Genomic DNA, 16,185 nt, shown 5'->3' on the forward strand with positions numbered 1-16,185 from the left:
TTGGGAAGATAGAGGGTCGGTGAAAGAGAGGAAGACCCTCAGCTTAGATGGGTTGACACAGTGACTGCAGCAGGGGGCTCAAGTGTGTCAGGGATCATAAGGATGGTGCAGGACAGGATAGGGTTCAGATCTGTTGTTGGTAGGGTCATGCGTCGTACGTGACTCCGTGGCACTTAACAAGAGTATACTTAGAGAACTCTAGTGGCATAGTCCATAGGGTGTTGTGCTGTTTACTCAAAGGCTGTGCCTCTCTGGCAGTTTGAGTCTACCAGTTGCTCTGTGGGAGAAGGATGGACAGTCTCCTCCCATACAGTTTACAGTCTCTGCAAACCTACTAGAGTGAGAGAAAGCAAGAGAGCTATGAGTCACTTCTAACTTAACGCCAGTGATTACATACCTCAGAGTTGTACCAAGTGATTCCCACATATATTGTCTAATTTGGTCCCTGTAACCCTACGAGGTTAAAGGTGGTGGTGGTAGTTGTTATGTGCCATCGAGTTGCCTGCAACTCAAAGCAACCCTATGGACAACAGCCCTAAACCCTGCTGTGTCCTGTGCCAATCTCTTTGTTCCAACGCACCCACCCTGATTACCCTAGTCACTGAATCAGTCCACCTCATAGAGGGTCTTCCTCTCCTGCACTGCCCCTCCACCCTCCCAAGCATAAGTGCTTCTCCAAGGACAGATCCCTCCTTGCAACATGTTCAGCGTATGGCAAATGAAGCTTCTGAATCTTTGCCTCCAAGGAGAAGCCTCGTTTAACGCTCTCCAGGATGAACCTGTTTGTTTTTTAGCAGTCCATAGTACATGCAATACTATTCTCCAGCACCACAACTCAAAGACATCAATTCTCCTTATGTCATCCTTAGTCATTGTCCAGCTCTCTGACGCATAGCAAGTAATTGCAAAGACCATGGCCTGTATTAGGCACACCTTAGTCTCCAGAGTGACACTATTGCTCTTCAGAACTTTAGAGATGTCTCTAACAGCAGACTTTCCCATTGCAATATGTCTTTTAATTTCCTGGTTGCTGGTGCCAAGAATGTTGACTGTAGAGGCAAGCAAACTAAAGCTGTGAACAATCCCAATCTCTTTATCACCCATCTTGATGCTGCCATTTGGCCCAGTGATAAGAATCTTTGTCGTCTTGACATTGAGCCTCAATCCATATTGAAGGCTGTAGTCCTTGACCCTCTGCAGCAAGTGCTTCAGGTCCTCCTCAGTTTCAGCAAGCAGGGTTGTATCATCTGAATATTGCAGATTGTTGATGAATCTTCCTCCAATCCTGATGCCACACTTCTCCTCATACAGCCCAGCCTCCCGGATAATCTGTTCTGCATACAGGTTGAAAAGGTATGGAGACCGGACACAGCCCTGGCGTATGCCCTTCCTAATTTTGAACCATGCAGTGTTTCCTTGCTCTGTTCTGACGACTGCTTCCTGGTCCAAGTATAGGTTTCTCATTAGTACAATCAAGTGTTCTGGGATTCCCATTCTTCTCAGAGTCAGCCACAGTTTGTTGTGATCCACACAGTCACATGCCTTTGCATAGTCAGTGAAACACAGATATACATTCCTCTGGTCCTCTCTGCTTTCAGCCAAGACCCAGCTAACATTAGCTACAATATCCTTAGTACCATGACCCCTTCTAAACCCAGCCCGCACTTTTGGCAGTTCTCTATTGATGTGCTATTCCAATGGTTTTTGGATTATCTTCAGCAGAATCTTGCTTGCATGTGATATTGTTTTATAATTTCCACACTCTGTTGGGTCACTTTTCTTTGGAATGGGAACAAATACAGATCTCTTCCAGTCAGTTGGCCAATCCTCCAGATTTCTTGACACAATTTGGTGAGCACATCTAGGACAGCATCTGTTAGTTGAAATACATCAATTGGTATCCCATCAATTCCTGGGCCCTTATTTTTTGCCAATTCCTTCAAAGCAGCTTGAACTTCTTCCTTCATCACCATAGGCTCTAGCTCATATGTTATTTCATTAAATTCTTCTGTGTCTGCCAATTCCTTTCGGTACAGTGACTCTGTATACTCTTTCATCTTCTTTTAGTACTTCCTGGATCACTTAATATTCTGCCCAAAGTATCCTTAAGTATAGCAACTCGAGGTTTGAATTTGTTCTTCAGTTCCTTGAGCTTAAGAAATGCTGAGCGAGTTTGGCCCCTTTGATTTTCTGACTCCAGGTCCTTGCACATTTCATTGTAATATTTTACTTTGTCTTCCCGTGCTGCCTTTTGAAGTCTTTTGTTCAGCTTTGAGGTTAATGGTGCATCCACTTTATAGATGGTAAAGTGCAGGAATTAGAGACTTAGAGAGGGAGTGTGTGAGTTACTCAGTTACATAGCTACAATGTAGCAGAACTGGAACTCAAACCCTGGTCTCTGGCTTCAAATCCCATGGTCTCCAGCTGTGTCACTGTCCTGGCGTATAGCCATTTAATTGTCATGCAGTACATTGGTGAAGGAGTGTGTTCTCCAGAGTCAGGCAGAGAGTGCCTGAGTTTGAGTCCTGGCCCCACCTCTTCATAGCTATGTGATACTGGTCAGGTTACTCCAAGTCTCTGGTCTTCAGCTTCCTCGTCTATAAAAGGAGGCAGTGAAGATCACATGAAATGATATGAGATGGCCAAGAGAGGCAAAGCTATAGAGATAGAAAGTGGTTGCCTAGGGCTGGGGAGGGTGGGAGAAAGGCGGCAAATGGATACAGAGTTTCTTTGAGAGGGAAGTTGGAAATGTTCTGGAATTGGTGGTTATGGCTTCACAACTCTTAATATACTAGACATGACTGAATTGCCCACTTCAATAAGTGAATTGAATGATATATATCACTAAATTAGATCTCTGTAAAGCTGTTATTAAAAATAAAGACTAAACGAGGTTATATATGGAAATGAACAGCGCCTGGAACCTGCTGAGTACTCAGTAAGTGTTGGTGGTTGCTGCTGTAACTGTTACTGTTGCAAAGCCAACAGACACATTCCCTGGCCTCACTGAGCGTGTGCTCCCTGCCGCCTCAGTAATGGGCACAGCTCTCCCTTCTTGGATTTAGATGAACAGTTCACTGAGCAGACCGCTGAAGTGACAGGGCTCTGGAGGAGGCCTCACAAAGCTGCCCGCAGTGATACAGTCAGTGTCCATTTTCAGGAGAGCAACAAAATTAGATCATTTTGGTTTTTTACCCTATCTCATTTTCTTGAGAGAGAGATAAAGAAACTAAGGAGACCCAAAAAAGCCAGTTGCCATCAACTTTGATTTTGACTCATGGTGACCCTGTGCAAGGAGGATAGTTCATAAGGCTTCCTCCTCATAGTCACGTGTGCTTCCCGGAAGTGGATCGCCGGGACTTCTTGCCCAGTCACCTCTGGACAGTCTTGACCTTTCACCTTTTTGCTTCACATGCAAGCATGTTAACTGTTTATATCACCCAAGGAGCTTAACCCCCAAAACCTACTGCTATCAAGTCAAACCCAACTCATAACAACCACATATGACACAGTAGAATTGCCCCAGTGGGTTTCTAAGACTAGATTTTTCTTTTAAGGTAATAAATTGCTTTATTAAAACGTTTTTTTTTTTCAGAATAAGAAAATAGTTTAATGGTCCTTGTTACTCTTGTTATGAAGAATGTGAAAATTTTTGCTTTTTTAAAAAATAATTGTCAACTTTATTATGCTATTTCCCCCCACGCTTTCCTTCATTGACATTATGTTTCATACATTGTTTTCATACATTGTGTTTTATAAAACCATTCTCCATTGGATTGTGCCCACCAGTACCTGGTATTTTCAGGTCCCCGCTGAATCTTTCCCATTTCCTTTACCTCCTCTCCTCACCCACCACATTTATGCAACCCTGTGATTTCACCCCTATCCATTGAAAAATAACTTGGAAGAGACTTGGAGAGCAGTATGCTGAGTGAACTAACTCAGTCTCATAAGGACAAATATTGCATAAGACCATTATCATAAAAAAGAGAAGGATAACTAGTAAAACATCTATGGGGACCCAAGGGGAGAAGGAGTGGGAGCAGAGCTTAATGGGAGCTGAGTGTCTCACCTTTCTTTTCCAGAGTGACTGCTGGATTTGAACCACTGACCTTTTGGTTAGCAGCTCCATACTTAACCCACTGTATCACCTAGGGGTCCTGGGATTCTAAAACGAAGGGATCATTCCAAGCAGCCTCCTTCCTGGCATAGCCAGGCAACAGCACAGTCTCCTACTTCCTCTCCCTGTGTTCTCGAGCCTGGAGAAATCCTCGAGGGCTTCCTGAGTCAGCAGCCAGGGTAGATAGGCTTCCTTTGGTGCTCATGGGATTTTAGCATGTCTTTTATACTGCTTTACTTACAAAAGTTCATAAACATTGTTTTTCACACCAGGTCTTTCCCCTTTCCTCCACCCACTAAACTGTACAACCCTATGATTAAACCACCCCCTCCATCCTCATACTCATTCTACCATAATGGTCTTATACAGCATTTGTCCCTATGAGACCGAGTTAGTTCACTTAGCATAATGGCCTCCAGTCCCTCCTAAGTTAGGTAGTAATTTATACAGTCCAAATGTCCAACCACAATGGAATGGACTGAGAAATTAGGGTACATTCACACAATGGAATACTATGCAGCATAGAGGAACAATGATCTCTCCTCACCTTTTAGAAAATCTCTTGGCAAATATTTTAGAACTCTGTTAACCAAACAGAAGCTCAGGTGGTGTAGTCTATAAGGAGTTGCACTGCAAACCCAAAGGCTGCACATCTCCAAAGGTTCGGATCCACCAGCAGATCCTCAGAGAAAGCTAAGCAGTCTCCTTCCACATGGCTTAGAAAACCCACTAGAGGGTCAGCCCCAGCTGTCGATTGTGACTCGATGGCACTGAGTGAGTCATGAGCAAGTGAATCAGAACGCTCACGAGGCCCTCTGCATTCTCCCAACTTTTTGCATTAAAGCTGGTGAGCCTGATATCTTTTTTCTTTTTAATTTCCAGAGCTACCCTTGCATCAGAGAGAGACAGAAATCCCTCCTAGATATTCCGTTTTACTTGCTTTTTTTCCCCTTCCCGTTTGAGGAAGTAAAATTTAACAATGCGTGTTTGAAAGAGCCAGCTCAAAGTGATATTCAGAAATAAATAGGACACGTTCAGATTTCTGCACATTGAACTTTATTCCCCTTGACTTAAAATAGTTGCTCGCTGGCCAGACTGGAGGGTCAGGCTTTGAGCAACAGTTGCTCATCTTTCTCTTGCCCCCGGGTTTTTTCTTTCTCTGAGGACTTTTGTTTGTAGGAACTAGAGGCAGAGGTCGAATAGAATTTTCAGCTTGGCCCTCTGCTGAATAAAAAGCAGGAGGGATTTGTGGGGTGGGAGAATCCCTGGAATTATATAGGGAGTGAATGGTGACTCCAGATCCCAGAGATCCGCCCCCCCACCCCGGGACATTATTCCCTCCACAAGCTGTCTGCTTAGCTTGAGAGTAAGTGAAGACCTTTGAGAAGGTAGACTGTTGGTCTACTCAGAGCAGAAATGACTTGAGCCAGTTTGTAGCTCTTTCTCGCCTGCTGGGACCGGCTTTTATTTTAAAAGCATTGTGCCTATTCTGCGCACTGCGGCCATGAGAATACTGAAAAGCCCCACACTGCCGTAATGCCCGATTAGCAGTGCAGAGAGGCTGTGAAGCCTGTGTGAGTATCTGGTGACTGTTGGGCGAGAGAGTCTTTGGCAGCTGTCTCATGCCAATAGGGTGAGCTGGGCAGCAGAAGTGACGAGAGCTGCTGGGAAGAGGCTGGGAGCCTTTGTCCCTGCTCAGCCACTTCCTCAGCGCAGGTACAAATGTGTTCAGGCTGCCCCGGGACATAGCAGTCCCCGAGCAGGTAGGTGAGCTGTAGACAATACATAACTCACGGCCGTTGAGCTGAAACCAACTCACAGCTGATCCTCCGTTGCATTTCTGAGGCCGTGAATTGCACCAGAGGAGTTTGTCCTTATTTCTCTGTGAAGCCGCTGGTGGATTTGAATCTCCAGAGAGATGAGCAGTGTAGGAGGTATTTCTGTGTGCCATCAATGTGGAACTGACTCATAGCTGACCCCCCCCAGTGGGTTTTCAGAGGCTGTCAATTGCACGGGAGGAAATTGCCCATCTTTCTGTAGAGCAGCTGGTGGATTCGAACCCCCAGAGAGGTGCTCCCTTTGGGTTAGCAGTGCAGGTGTCGCTTTGTGCTGTCAAATCAGAACTGACTTGCCAGCGGGGTTTTAGAGGCTGTAAATCGCACAGATTCTTCATCTTTCTCCCCCAGAGCAGCTAGTGGATTTGAACCCTCTGCCTTTGGATTGGCAGCGCAGCTCCTTACCACTAGGCCACTGGAGCTTTATTTGTGTTATGGCCCTGGGCAAAGAATTAACCCTCGTGGTCTGGGTGAAGCCTTCATTCCCTCATCATTTGGATGGAGATGATATTAACTGGCCCACTGAGAGTCGCTGGCCATCAGGTCATGGAGATGAGAGCATTTTGAAAAGGAGAAAGCACGGCTGGGTGAAAGTGGTGTTATTCACGCCACCTAGGTCTTATTGTTCAGAAACATAGGGAGACTTGACTTGCTCCTGCTTCATGGCTATGCCCTGTTTTGGTAGGAATCTCATTTTCATTTCTGCTCCTAATTTACACATGGAAATGCGTGACTTTTCTTGATTGGCCTCTACTGATAATCCCTTTCAGTTGTCTGTGGAAGTGCCACTCACAGTCACTTTACAGGTGTCCCGGGCTTTTTGCAAGTTCACTTTATGCCACTTTGCTTTTATGATTCTACAACTAAAAGAAATCGGGGGTTTTCACTTTTACTTGGCGGGGAGGTGGGGGGGTGGGGAGAGGCAAAAAAAAGCAAACCCAGTATTTTGTAGCAAAACTCCATGTAATGAGGGGATGTCTCCAGGCTCCGTCCCTGAGTCGCATCAAGCCACCACTCTGAACTGTGTCTGTGAGTGCTATATGGTGCTATATGTGGTATTATTTTGGAGCTTATAGGCTATTTGGTAGTTTTTTTTGGGAGGACCACTCAAATTTTTTTTTTTCCCCTTATGGCACTTGCTTTTCTGCTTTGCTCCATTCCAATTACTAAGGGAGCTCTGATGGCCTAGTGGTTAGAAGCTGCACTGCAATCCCCAAGGCACGCAGTTCAAACCCACCAGCTGCTCCGCAGGAGACGGATGGGCAGTCTCCTCCCATGTGATTGACTGCCTCTGAAACCCTCTGGGAGGGTCAGCTGTGGGCCAGTTCTGACTCGGTGGTACACAACAACAACAACAAGGGAGGTTGCATAAGGGAGCTCTGGTGGCCTAGTGGTAAGGAGTTACAGTGCAGTCCCAAAGGCGTGAGGTTCAAATCCACCAGCTGCTCTGTGGGAGAAAGATGGACAGACAGTCTCCTCCTGTACGGTTTCCTGCCTCTGAAAACCCACTCAAGGGTCAGCTGTGGGTCAATTCAGACTTGATGGCGCACAGAAACGCCAGCAAGAAGGATTTCATTGGGGATGCTCCTCTCTCACATCCCGAGAGAAACTCCTATGTGAATAGTACTTTTGCTTTACGCCCGTTGTGCTGTTGGTGATTGGCTAGGGGAGAGGGTCCTGACCTCACAACCTTCTAAAAAGGACTTTGGGTGTTTATTCGGCTGGTGAACACAGAACCTGGGAACCCATCTGAAGTAATGGGGTGTGAATGCCTGTGAGAACTCACCAGGGCCTGGGATCTATCCCAACCCCTCCTGTTCCCTGCTTTGCCCTCACCCTACCCTGGGCAGGTCCGGCCACATGTCAGCAATCGGGGCGCCTGGCTCCACTTTACAAACCACTGACCTCAGCCCCATCTCTTTCTGCCTCTGCCACAGTGCCGAAAGCCGCCCACTGACCCCCAGGAACCAACCAAGAAGAGTCCCCGGGGGGCTTCAGATTCAGGAAAAGAGCACAATGGAGTCAGGGTAAAGCACAAGCACCGGAAGCCGACAAAGCCAGAGTCTCAGCCTCCAGGAAAACGAGCCGACGGCACTGAGGAGGGTAGGCCCCGGGCCCCGGCCACTGGCCTGCATTGGCCCAGGGTCCCCGGGGTGGTGGTAGGGGGCTCACAGACTGACCACACACTGAACCTTCACTACAGGCGAAGACACAGCCACCACCTCTGATGTCAGAGGCCTGGGAGCAGGAAGTGGGGGCTTCACCTGTGTCCCCCGGGCCCTAGACACTGAGGCCCTCGGAAGGTCGAGGGTGATGGCTTTCAGTAGGCCTGTTACCTTATTGGCTCCAAAGAGAAGCAGGTTTTAGGAGGATTTCCACACAAACAGCAGATCAAGGCTACCTTTGTGTAGTTTAGGGCCCCCGCCCCAACTATTAAAGGTAAAAAAGAAACACCTGGCAGGGCTTCAAAATGTTTATTATAATTTAGGGCCACAGGCTGTTTGGTTTGGTCGGGGGATACTTTCAACCTGTGTGTTCTGCCACCAAAAGTGTTCCTTGGCGCCCTCAGAATTGAGTATCTGTGACCCCCAGGAGTCCACGTTCATGGGCTTGCCCATGGAATGTGTCCTGCCTGTTGTAGCCTGTTCTCTTATAGCCATTGTCCTCTGTCCTCTGCCTTCCGCCTCCCACCCCCCACCCCAGCTCCCATCTCCCTGCCTCGCTCCGACTGTTAAGATTCATTGAGCTTGCCCTTCCCTGGACTCGCTCCAGTTCAGTTATAACTTGGTTGAGGTACAGCCGCCTCGGAGTCATACCCTCCACCTGCCCTTCTGCTTTCTGGCCTGTGATCCAACTGATGGCCTTTCTTGGTATCAGCAAAAAGATCCAAATGCCCAGTTTTCCAAAACCACCCCAAAAATGCTCATTCTAGGGATGTGGGGGAGTTGGTGGTGTGACCCAGGGTGAACATGATCCCACTTTGACTTTGCCATCGGAAATTTCTTTCTGGGTCTAACTGCAATCTGCCTTCTGTCATGAAACCCCCGAAATGATCCCAGGTTCCTTGGAAAAGAAAGCAAAGAGCAGTTTCCGGGACTTCATCCCTGTGGTCCTAAGCACCCGGACGCGCAGCCAATCAGGTGAGTGAATCCGCCACCCCACCTGGGAGGATGAGAGAGAAGGCTCATTGAGTGAATGCTGCCCTGGCCCAGGTACAGAATTGGTCTTCTGATTTAGTCCGCCAAGCTGCCCAGTTCATGCAGAAGAGCTGGGGGGTGAGGGCTTGTGGACATTGCCCATGATTTTATGATTACTTGCCTAGTCTTGAGGCCCCCTGGGTGGCACGAATAAGGAGCCCTAATGGTGTGGTGCGCGGTGCTAACCCGAAGAGCGATAGTTCAAATCCACTGGCTGCTACCAGGGAAAGAAGAGGCAGTCTCTGAAGACTGATGAATTGTGAACCGACTTGACAGCAGTGGGCGTGGGTTTGGTTTTTTTTGTTTTTATTTTTGTTTTTTTAGTTTGTTGTCTGCCATCGAATCGAATCTGACTGGCACTGGAGGAGATTGCCCCTCCTCCAGCAGAGCATCTGGTGGATTTGAACTGCTCGCCTTTGGGACAGCAGTACAGTTTCTTGCCACTAGGCCACCAGCGCTCCTTGGGTTTGGTTTTGAGTAGCCCAAATTGTTTATGCTCAGCAAATATCCAGAAGGTTGGTAATTCCAGCCCACTCGCAGGAACATCTGAAGAAAGGCCTGGTTGATTTACAAAGGTTATGCAAGTTCTGTAGAACTCCTGCACAGCCCGGTTGTAGTCTGATTCACATAAATAGGGTCACCGTGACTCGGAATCGACTCACCTCACTGTCACCTCAACAGCAACAGGTTTTTGAGCTGAGTTTTCCAGAGCAGGGATTTGCCATTTCTGGCTGGGGGCCGGTGGTAGGAGGAGGAAAGTGACATGTCACTCAGGAGGGCTGGCTCTGCTCCAAGTCTTGGCATCTGGTAATTATTGGGGCCCATCTTGGGCATGGACATTTAAGCTTTGAGCCTCTGACTGCCCTATGTGACAGGCATAATCAAAGTAGGAAGTAGCCACTGTGTCACTAAGGCTGACAGAATCACAGTCGGTCTCCTGAATTGGTACTTGTTCACCACTGCTGTCTTACACACTAGCCCTTCTAGTCCCACCATCTTCCATGTTGGTACATGCATGGTAAGACTTGAGATAGTTGCCCTGGTTCACCCAGATTCCCACGCAGATTGGATGGAAGGGGTGCAGAATGCAGGGTCAACTGGGTTAGTTGCCATACTCTTACCTGGCCCCTCAGCTCATGGAGAGCATGGTGGGAAATGGGGGCTCCTGGTGAGGGGCTGGTGGCCTCACAGAATCTTGACGTGCCTTCTGGCTCATTTGTGGGCAGTTACGCCGCCGTCACTCCCAGTTGAGCACTGAGCATTGTTGGACTGCATTTGACTCTGGAAATAGGTGATCCTTATGTGTTTTCTGTGGGGATTCCACATTAGCTAGAGTATTTGCTTACCCAGAACCCTGTTCCCAGCCTGGCTATATGCAGGATGTCCACTGTCTAAAAGTGATCTGACTGGCATTGGCTTGAAACGTGGGTCAAAGGTTGGCCTGTTGGCTTCCAGACACTTGTTTCTTTTCTTCGACTGGCCTCGCTTGGGCTTTGGGAGTGTTGGGTTCATGGCTGGGTCTTGGGAGAAGCATGGCAGTGTCTCTGTTGCTACTGAGGAAGGTGGTGTCAGATCTCCTGGGGTGCTAAACTAGGCCAGTTTCAGATTGTACTTTTGTTGAGGACATAGTGGAAGGAAAGTGTGGGAAGACAGAATGGCCCTCTTGGCAAGGTGGTCTCAGAGGCCTGAGGAGGTGCCGTGGGTACTGGGTGGTCAGCATAGGGGGTGCGAGGTTCCACCTCAGGGTGGAGGAACAGTGTCCGCCAGGACGGGGCTGTCACCAAGGAGGAAGTGCTATGCCCAAACTCTCAAGGATTCAATACCTAGAAAGGAGGGTGGAGGGTCACTCAGACACAACCAAAATGTCCATTGCTGTTGAGTTGGTGTTGACTCATAATGAACCTCCATAGAGTTTCTGAGGCTGCATATTTTTTCGAGAGATTGTCCATCATTCTCCCTCAGAGCGGCCTATGGATTCAAACCTCTGACCTTTCAGTTAGCAAACCCAAACGTACCACCAGAATTCCTTGTGCCATAGGAAAGGTACTGTTTCTGACTTCGCTTTGCCTGGGATAGTTCTTTGGTGGTGAGTCTGCCTGTTTCGGGTCAGTCTTATCAGCAAGATCGGAGGTGCTAGGGAGGGAGTGGGCTCAGCCCTGATTTCCCGGAGGCCTGGAATCTTTGGCCCACTCCTGCATTCTTCCCAGTGCTTGGTGCCATCCAGAGCAGGAAGTAAGAGTTCGTGGCAGGATTTACAGTGACAGCGGAAATGTGTATGAATAAGGGTGTATGTTTTGAACACTTTGATGCTTGATAGTTGCATAACATGAGGGAGAACCATCTCATTGGTTCCTCAAAATAGGCCCGTTGATGTCACTAAGGCGGGAGCAATCTCCCTGTTTTGTAGCCAAAGAGACAGAAGTGAAAGAATATTCAGACGTATGCACTCCCATGTTTACGGCAGCTTTGTTCGCAATAGCAAAGAGCTGGAAACAACCCATGTGCGCATCAACAAATGAATGGATAGAGAAGCTCTGCTATAGTCACACAGTGGAATACTACGCTCCATTGAAAAACAAGGAACTCATGAAATATTACACAAAATGGGTGACCCTGGAGGACATTCTGCTGAGTGAAATATCTCAGTTACAAAAGGACAAATACTGCATAGGGCCACTGTTGTAAAACGGGACTGACATTAGGGTTGCGGGAAGGCAGAGAAGGAGGGGAGGAATGATGTTTACCGCATTGAAACAGATGAGAGAGAACTGTTTAAAAGGGATATATGATTGGGTATTATTGTCATGACAGGAGTCCAGAGTGGAGGCTGCACAGTGGAGTGGACTTGGGGGGAGGGATTGCATAACAATGAAAGTTTTTCTTTTTCAAGGAGAGGGGTGAATTTGGGGAGGAGGTTGGGCAGGAAGAAAAGTGCAACAGTGAATGACTGGAAACCCTAAGTCTCTGTAAACTTTCATTAAACGTAATTTAAAAAAATATGTTAAATACAAAGGAAAAATTTTAAAAAAGAATATTCAGACATATACCAACTAGCAGAGCTTGAACCTGAACACAGACCCTCTTGACCTGGGTGCTGCCTCTCAGTCAAGGTACCCTTTTTGTTTTGAAGATGTCTCTGACCATCTTCTGTCCGTGTCACCCACAGGAAGCATCTGCAGCTCCTTTGCTGGGATGGCAGACAGTGATATGGGCAGCCAGGAAGTCTTCCCCACAGAGGAGGAGGAAGAGGTGACGCCCACCCCAGCCAAGCGTCGGAAGGTAAGAAAGACCCAACGGGACACCCAGTACCGTAGCCACCATGCCCAGGACAAGACCCTGCTGAGCCAGGGCCGCCGGCACCTGTGGCGAGCCCGAGAAACACCCTGGAGGACAGAAGCAGCCCGGCAAATGTGGGACACCAATGAGGAGGAGGAGGAAGATGAGGAGGAAGGCCTGGTGAAGCGGAAGAAACGGAGACGGCAGAAGAGCCGGAAATATCAGACTGGGGAGTACCTGACAGAGCAAGAAGAAGAAGAGCATCGACGGAAAGGGAAAGCAGGTAAGGTGGGCCCCCTCCAGACCATGGCGGGTCCCGTTCTTGGGGAACCTTGGGGCGTCTCCGTGCCATCAGAAGGTCTCTGCACCCTAGAAATTTGGTGTTATGATCTCCAGCTGCCAGAGGGGGTCACTCAAATCCAGCCCCAAGGTACTTGGCTTTGGGTTTAAGGTGGAGTTAGCTAGGAGAGGCCTGGAAGTGTGCTGAGGACCGGAAGGCCCCTCTGAACCTGGGCGCAAGGATACGGTGACACCCCGCGCCCCAGACTGGCATGGGCAGCTCCATCCTGGAGAGTTTTCTGCTTGACCTGAGGGCGTCGGGTGTTTTTGGAGGCAGATTTGCTCACCGAGAATCTTGGTTTAAGAAGAAAGGGGACTCTGGCTGCTTTTTCTGGAACACCTCCAGCCCCCAAAGGAAAAATTAAAGATATTGTTGTCATTGTTATGAGTCTGTAGAGTCAGGACTGCCTCACAGCTGACCCTCCAGAGGACTTGAAGAGGCAGTAGACCACACAGGGAGAGATACCCATCTTCCGTCCTTCACCTGAGGAGCTGAGGGTGGATTCAAACCATGTGTCTTTGGGTTGACAGCTCACCCTCTTACTCACAAGGCCACCAGCGGTCCCTATGACAAGAAGCATAGTTCCCTCACACCACTAGAGTAAGTAGAAGCATTAGCTTCTACTTTCTTGTCAGTGCCACAAGGGTTACCAAGGGGTGGCATGGAGCTTTGACATGACCCAAGGGGCCATCGTTTTTGTCGGGCCTAAGTTGGACAGGTAGTCGGCCCAAAGAGCAAACCTGACTTATACTGGCTGTGTCAGGTGCGGGAATATGTAATCGTGGCGCCATGAGGCTAATAGCAGGATGTTCCACTGAGTGCCCGTCAGGCCTAATCCTCAACGAGCAAAAAGCACATCTCTGGCTTCCATGAGAACCCCGCTGTCACTCACTCTCTGTGACTGGTTTTGTCCCTTCCTGGGTTTTCTCCTGAGCTGCCTGCATCATTCCCTTAATGAATGCATACCGAGTGGGCAGTGGGTTCCGGTTTACTATCATACAAAGTAGGCTTAGCCTCATTTCAGGCTCGGTTTAAGGGGTGATACCTGTCCCTGCACTCACTCGAGAGAGCAGTCGAGCCCATTTTCCTCAGCTCTCTGAGACTTGGGATCATTTTCCCTTTCTTCCGCCAGAGCCATGAGTGATTAGCTGGGAGTGAGTGGTCGAGGCGTTGGGCCTGGCCACTTGCGGTGAGATGCAAAGGAGCTTATTGTCACCCACTCTTCGTGCTTGTCCTAGCCTAGAAGTTTCCTACAGAACTTCGAACCCGAAGGACCTTAGGTCTTTCCTGGGCCAGTTTTCCTCCCCGTTGGGCCTTCCCCACAGCCTTCTTGGTAGGTAATGAACTAGCATTTGCTTGCACACCTCCAGTCACACAGAGCTCACTTCTCTGGGCATCCTGTTGGATTTAGGGGCTGCTCCAGTGGCCAAAAAGCCAGTCACTCTTCATCCATGTGTGTGTGTCTGAGTGTTTATGTTGAAGCAACTGCCTTTGGCATGTGTGTCGAGTTCTCCTCCTCCAGATCTGAAGATGGCGTTTTCATGAATGAGTTCCCCTAGCAAACGTCTCTGTCTTCAGAAAGCTCCATCCAGTCCCTCGTACAACAATCTATCCTTCAAGTTTATGTCCGAAAGTGAGAGTGGAGCAGAGGTCAAGCTAGGCAGGTCGCCTGACCCCTCTCCCAACCTTATGGCCTTCTGTTTTGCTTTTGGGCTTTGGGTAGTTTCCTTCTTGACCTGCGGAGGTGATAAGAGCCACTTTGACTCACATCCCTCCTCTGCTAACTCTCGGTTTCTTCTGGTGCTACTGTAATGAGCTCCAGGGCCTGGGCTGTCCTGGGTGAAAGGGGAGTGAGAGTGTTTCTTTTCCTGGTACAGGGAAAGCTGTACTATGGCTGCCCCTGGTTTCCTGAGGTCCTTACAAGACACAGTCATGTTCCTTCGTCTTTTGCCTCAGCCCAAACTTATTGCATCAAAAGCCCAGGTTTAGGATATTCTTTTGTTATTGTTGTCGTTACTGGGACATCTATTTTTACTATACACTCAGAGATGTTCGTTGCTATTTTACAAAGGGAGAGGCGAATGCTTACTTCCTTGGTACAGTCTTGAGGAACAGGACTTGTGTACAGTGTAAGGAGACCTAGGTAACAAGCTGAAAGGCCTGGGCTCGCTGACCAAGGAGCAAAAGGGGAGCTGCCTTGTTTTCTGGGGAGGGGGGAATCCTGGTTCCTTTAGTGCTGAGCCCATACATCTCAAGGCTGAATGCTGTCCCCCTCTTTCTCACCCTCTGGGGTCTGCAATGCTTGCATGAGAGGGTTTTCTTCTCTGGCCAGTTGGACTCCCTGTCACAGGGTCCCAACACAGGTGGGAAGGAGGCCTGCAGGAGGGCTCAGCACAGGTGACCTGGCCCCCGGGGACTCCTCGCGTCAGCAGCTGCCTGGAGCAGACTCAAGGGGACATGACTACATGTTCTGCTCCACCACCTGTTCGGTCGCCTTCGCCTCACCCTCCCCAGTGCCGCTGCCACCATTTTGTGTCCCGGCATGAGGTTTAGAATATTCTAGCTAAAAGCACCCTCAGAGAATAGCTAACAGAGGAGTTCTTGGGCAGATTCTGGTGGGCTTGCTTTAGTTGGGAGAAAGGGGTGATCTTCATAACCTACAGCCAGTAACAACAACTCTCACTTCTGGATTTGCCCTTGGAAGTCATATGTCAACCATTTCACATGTCAAAGTCAAGTGAAATGAGTTGACAACTCTTGGATCTAACTCTACTCACTCATTTCACAAGAGAAGGAGGCTTTAGGCATTTACCTCATAGATACAAAGATCTTTCCCCACTTTAAGTAGTATTTATTTTGTTGTTGGGGAGAATGTCGTTATATGCCATCGAGTTGCTTGTGACTCATAGCGACCCTATGTACAACAGCCCTAAACCCTGCTCTATCCTGTGCCAGTCTCACTGTCTATGACACACCTATCCCGATTACCCCAGTCACCGAATCAATCCACCTCATAGAGGGTCTTCCCCTCCTGTGCTGTCCCTCCACCCTCCCAAGCATGATGTTCCTCTCCAAGGACCGATCTCTCCTTGCAACATGTCCAAAGTATGTCAGACGAAGCTTCAGAATCCTTGCCACCAAGGAGCAGGCTGACTTCACCCTCTCCAGGACAACTTGTTTGTTCTCCTGGCAATCCATGGTATATTACACCCAGCAAAACATACACCAATTCAGCAATTTCCCCCCAGCTTAATCCAATTTAGTAACATTCTTTGCCACTCTGCAACCATTTCTCACCCTCCTTAACTGAATTCTCTTTTCCTCATTAACATCAGTGCTCCTTCTGATGCCTATCTTATCATTTGAGTTGCTGTTGTCAGTTTAATCTCCTGCAGGTAGTTCTTCAAAGAGCATGCA

At 48.5% G+C, this 16,185-nt stretch overlaps 1 protein-coding gene across 1 annotated transcript in view; it reads left to right on the top strand.

The window, feature by feature from the left end:
• BCORL1 (BCL6 corepressor-like 1) overlaps positions 1-16,185 on the top strand; it is a 56,788-nt gene that overhangs the window by 14,452 nt on the left and 26,151 nt on the right. Inside the window, exons 4-6 of the mRNA XM_006881787.1 lie at positions 7,893-8,058; positions 9,015-9,095; positions 12,319-12,711. Of these exons, the coding sequence (XP_006881849.1) occupies positions 7,893-8,058; positions 9,015-9,095; positions 12,319-12,711 (640 nt within the window). The remainder of the gene's footprint in view (positions 1-7,892; positions 8,059-9,014; positions 9,096-12,318; positions 12,712-16,185) is intronic.

The sequence above is a fragment of the Elephantulus edwardii genome, unplaced genomic scaffold, assembly GCF_000299155.1.
Source record: "Elephantulus edwardii isolate Elephantulus edwardi_28Jun2011 unplaced genomic scaffold, EleEdw1.0 scaffold00016, whole genome shotgun sequence".
Taxonomy (NCBI): Eukaryota; Metazoa; Chordata; class Mammalia; order Macroscelidea; family Macroscelididae; genus Elephantulus; species Elephantulus edwardii.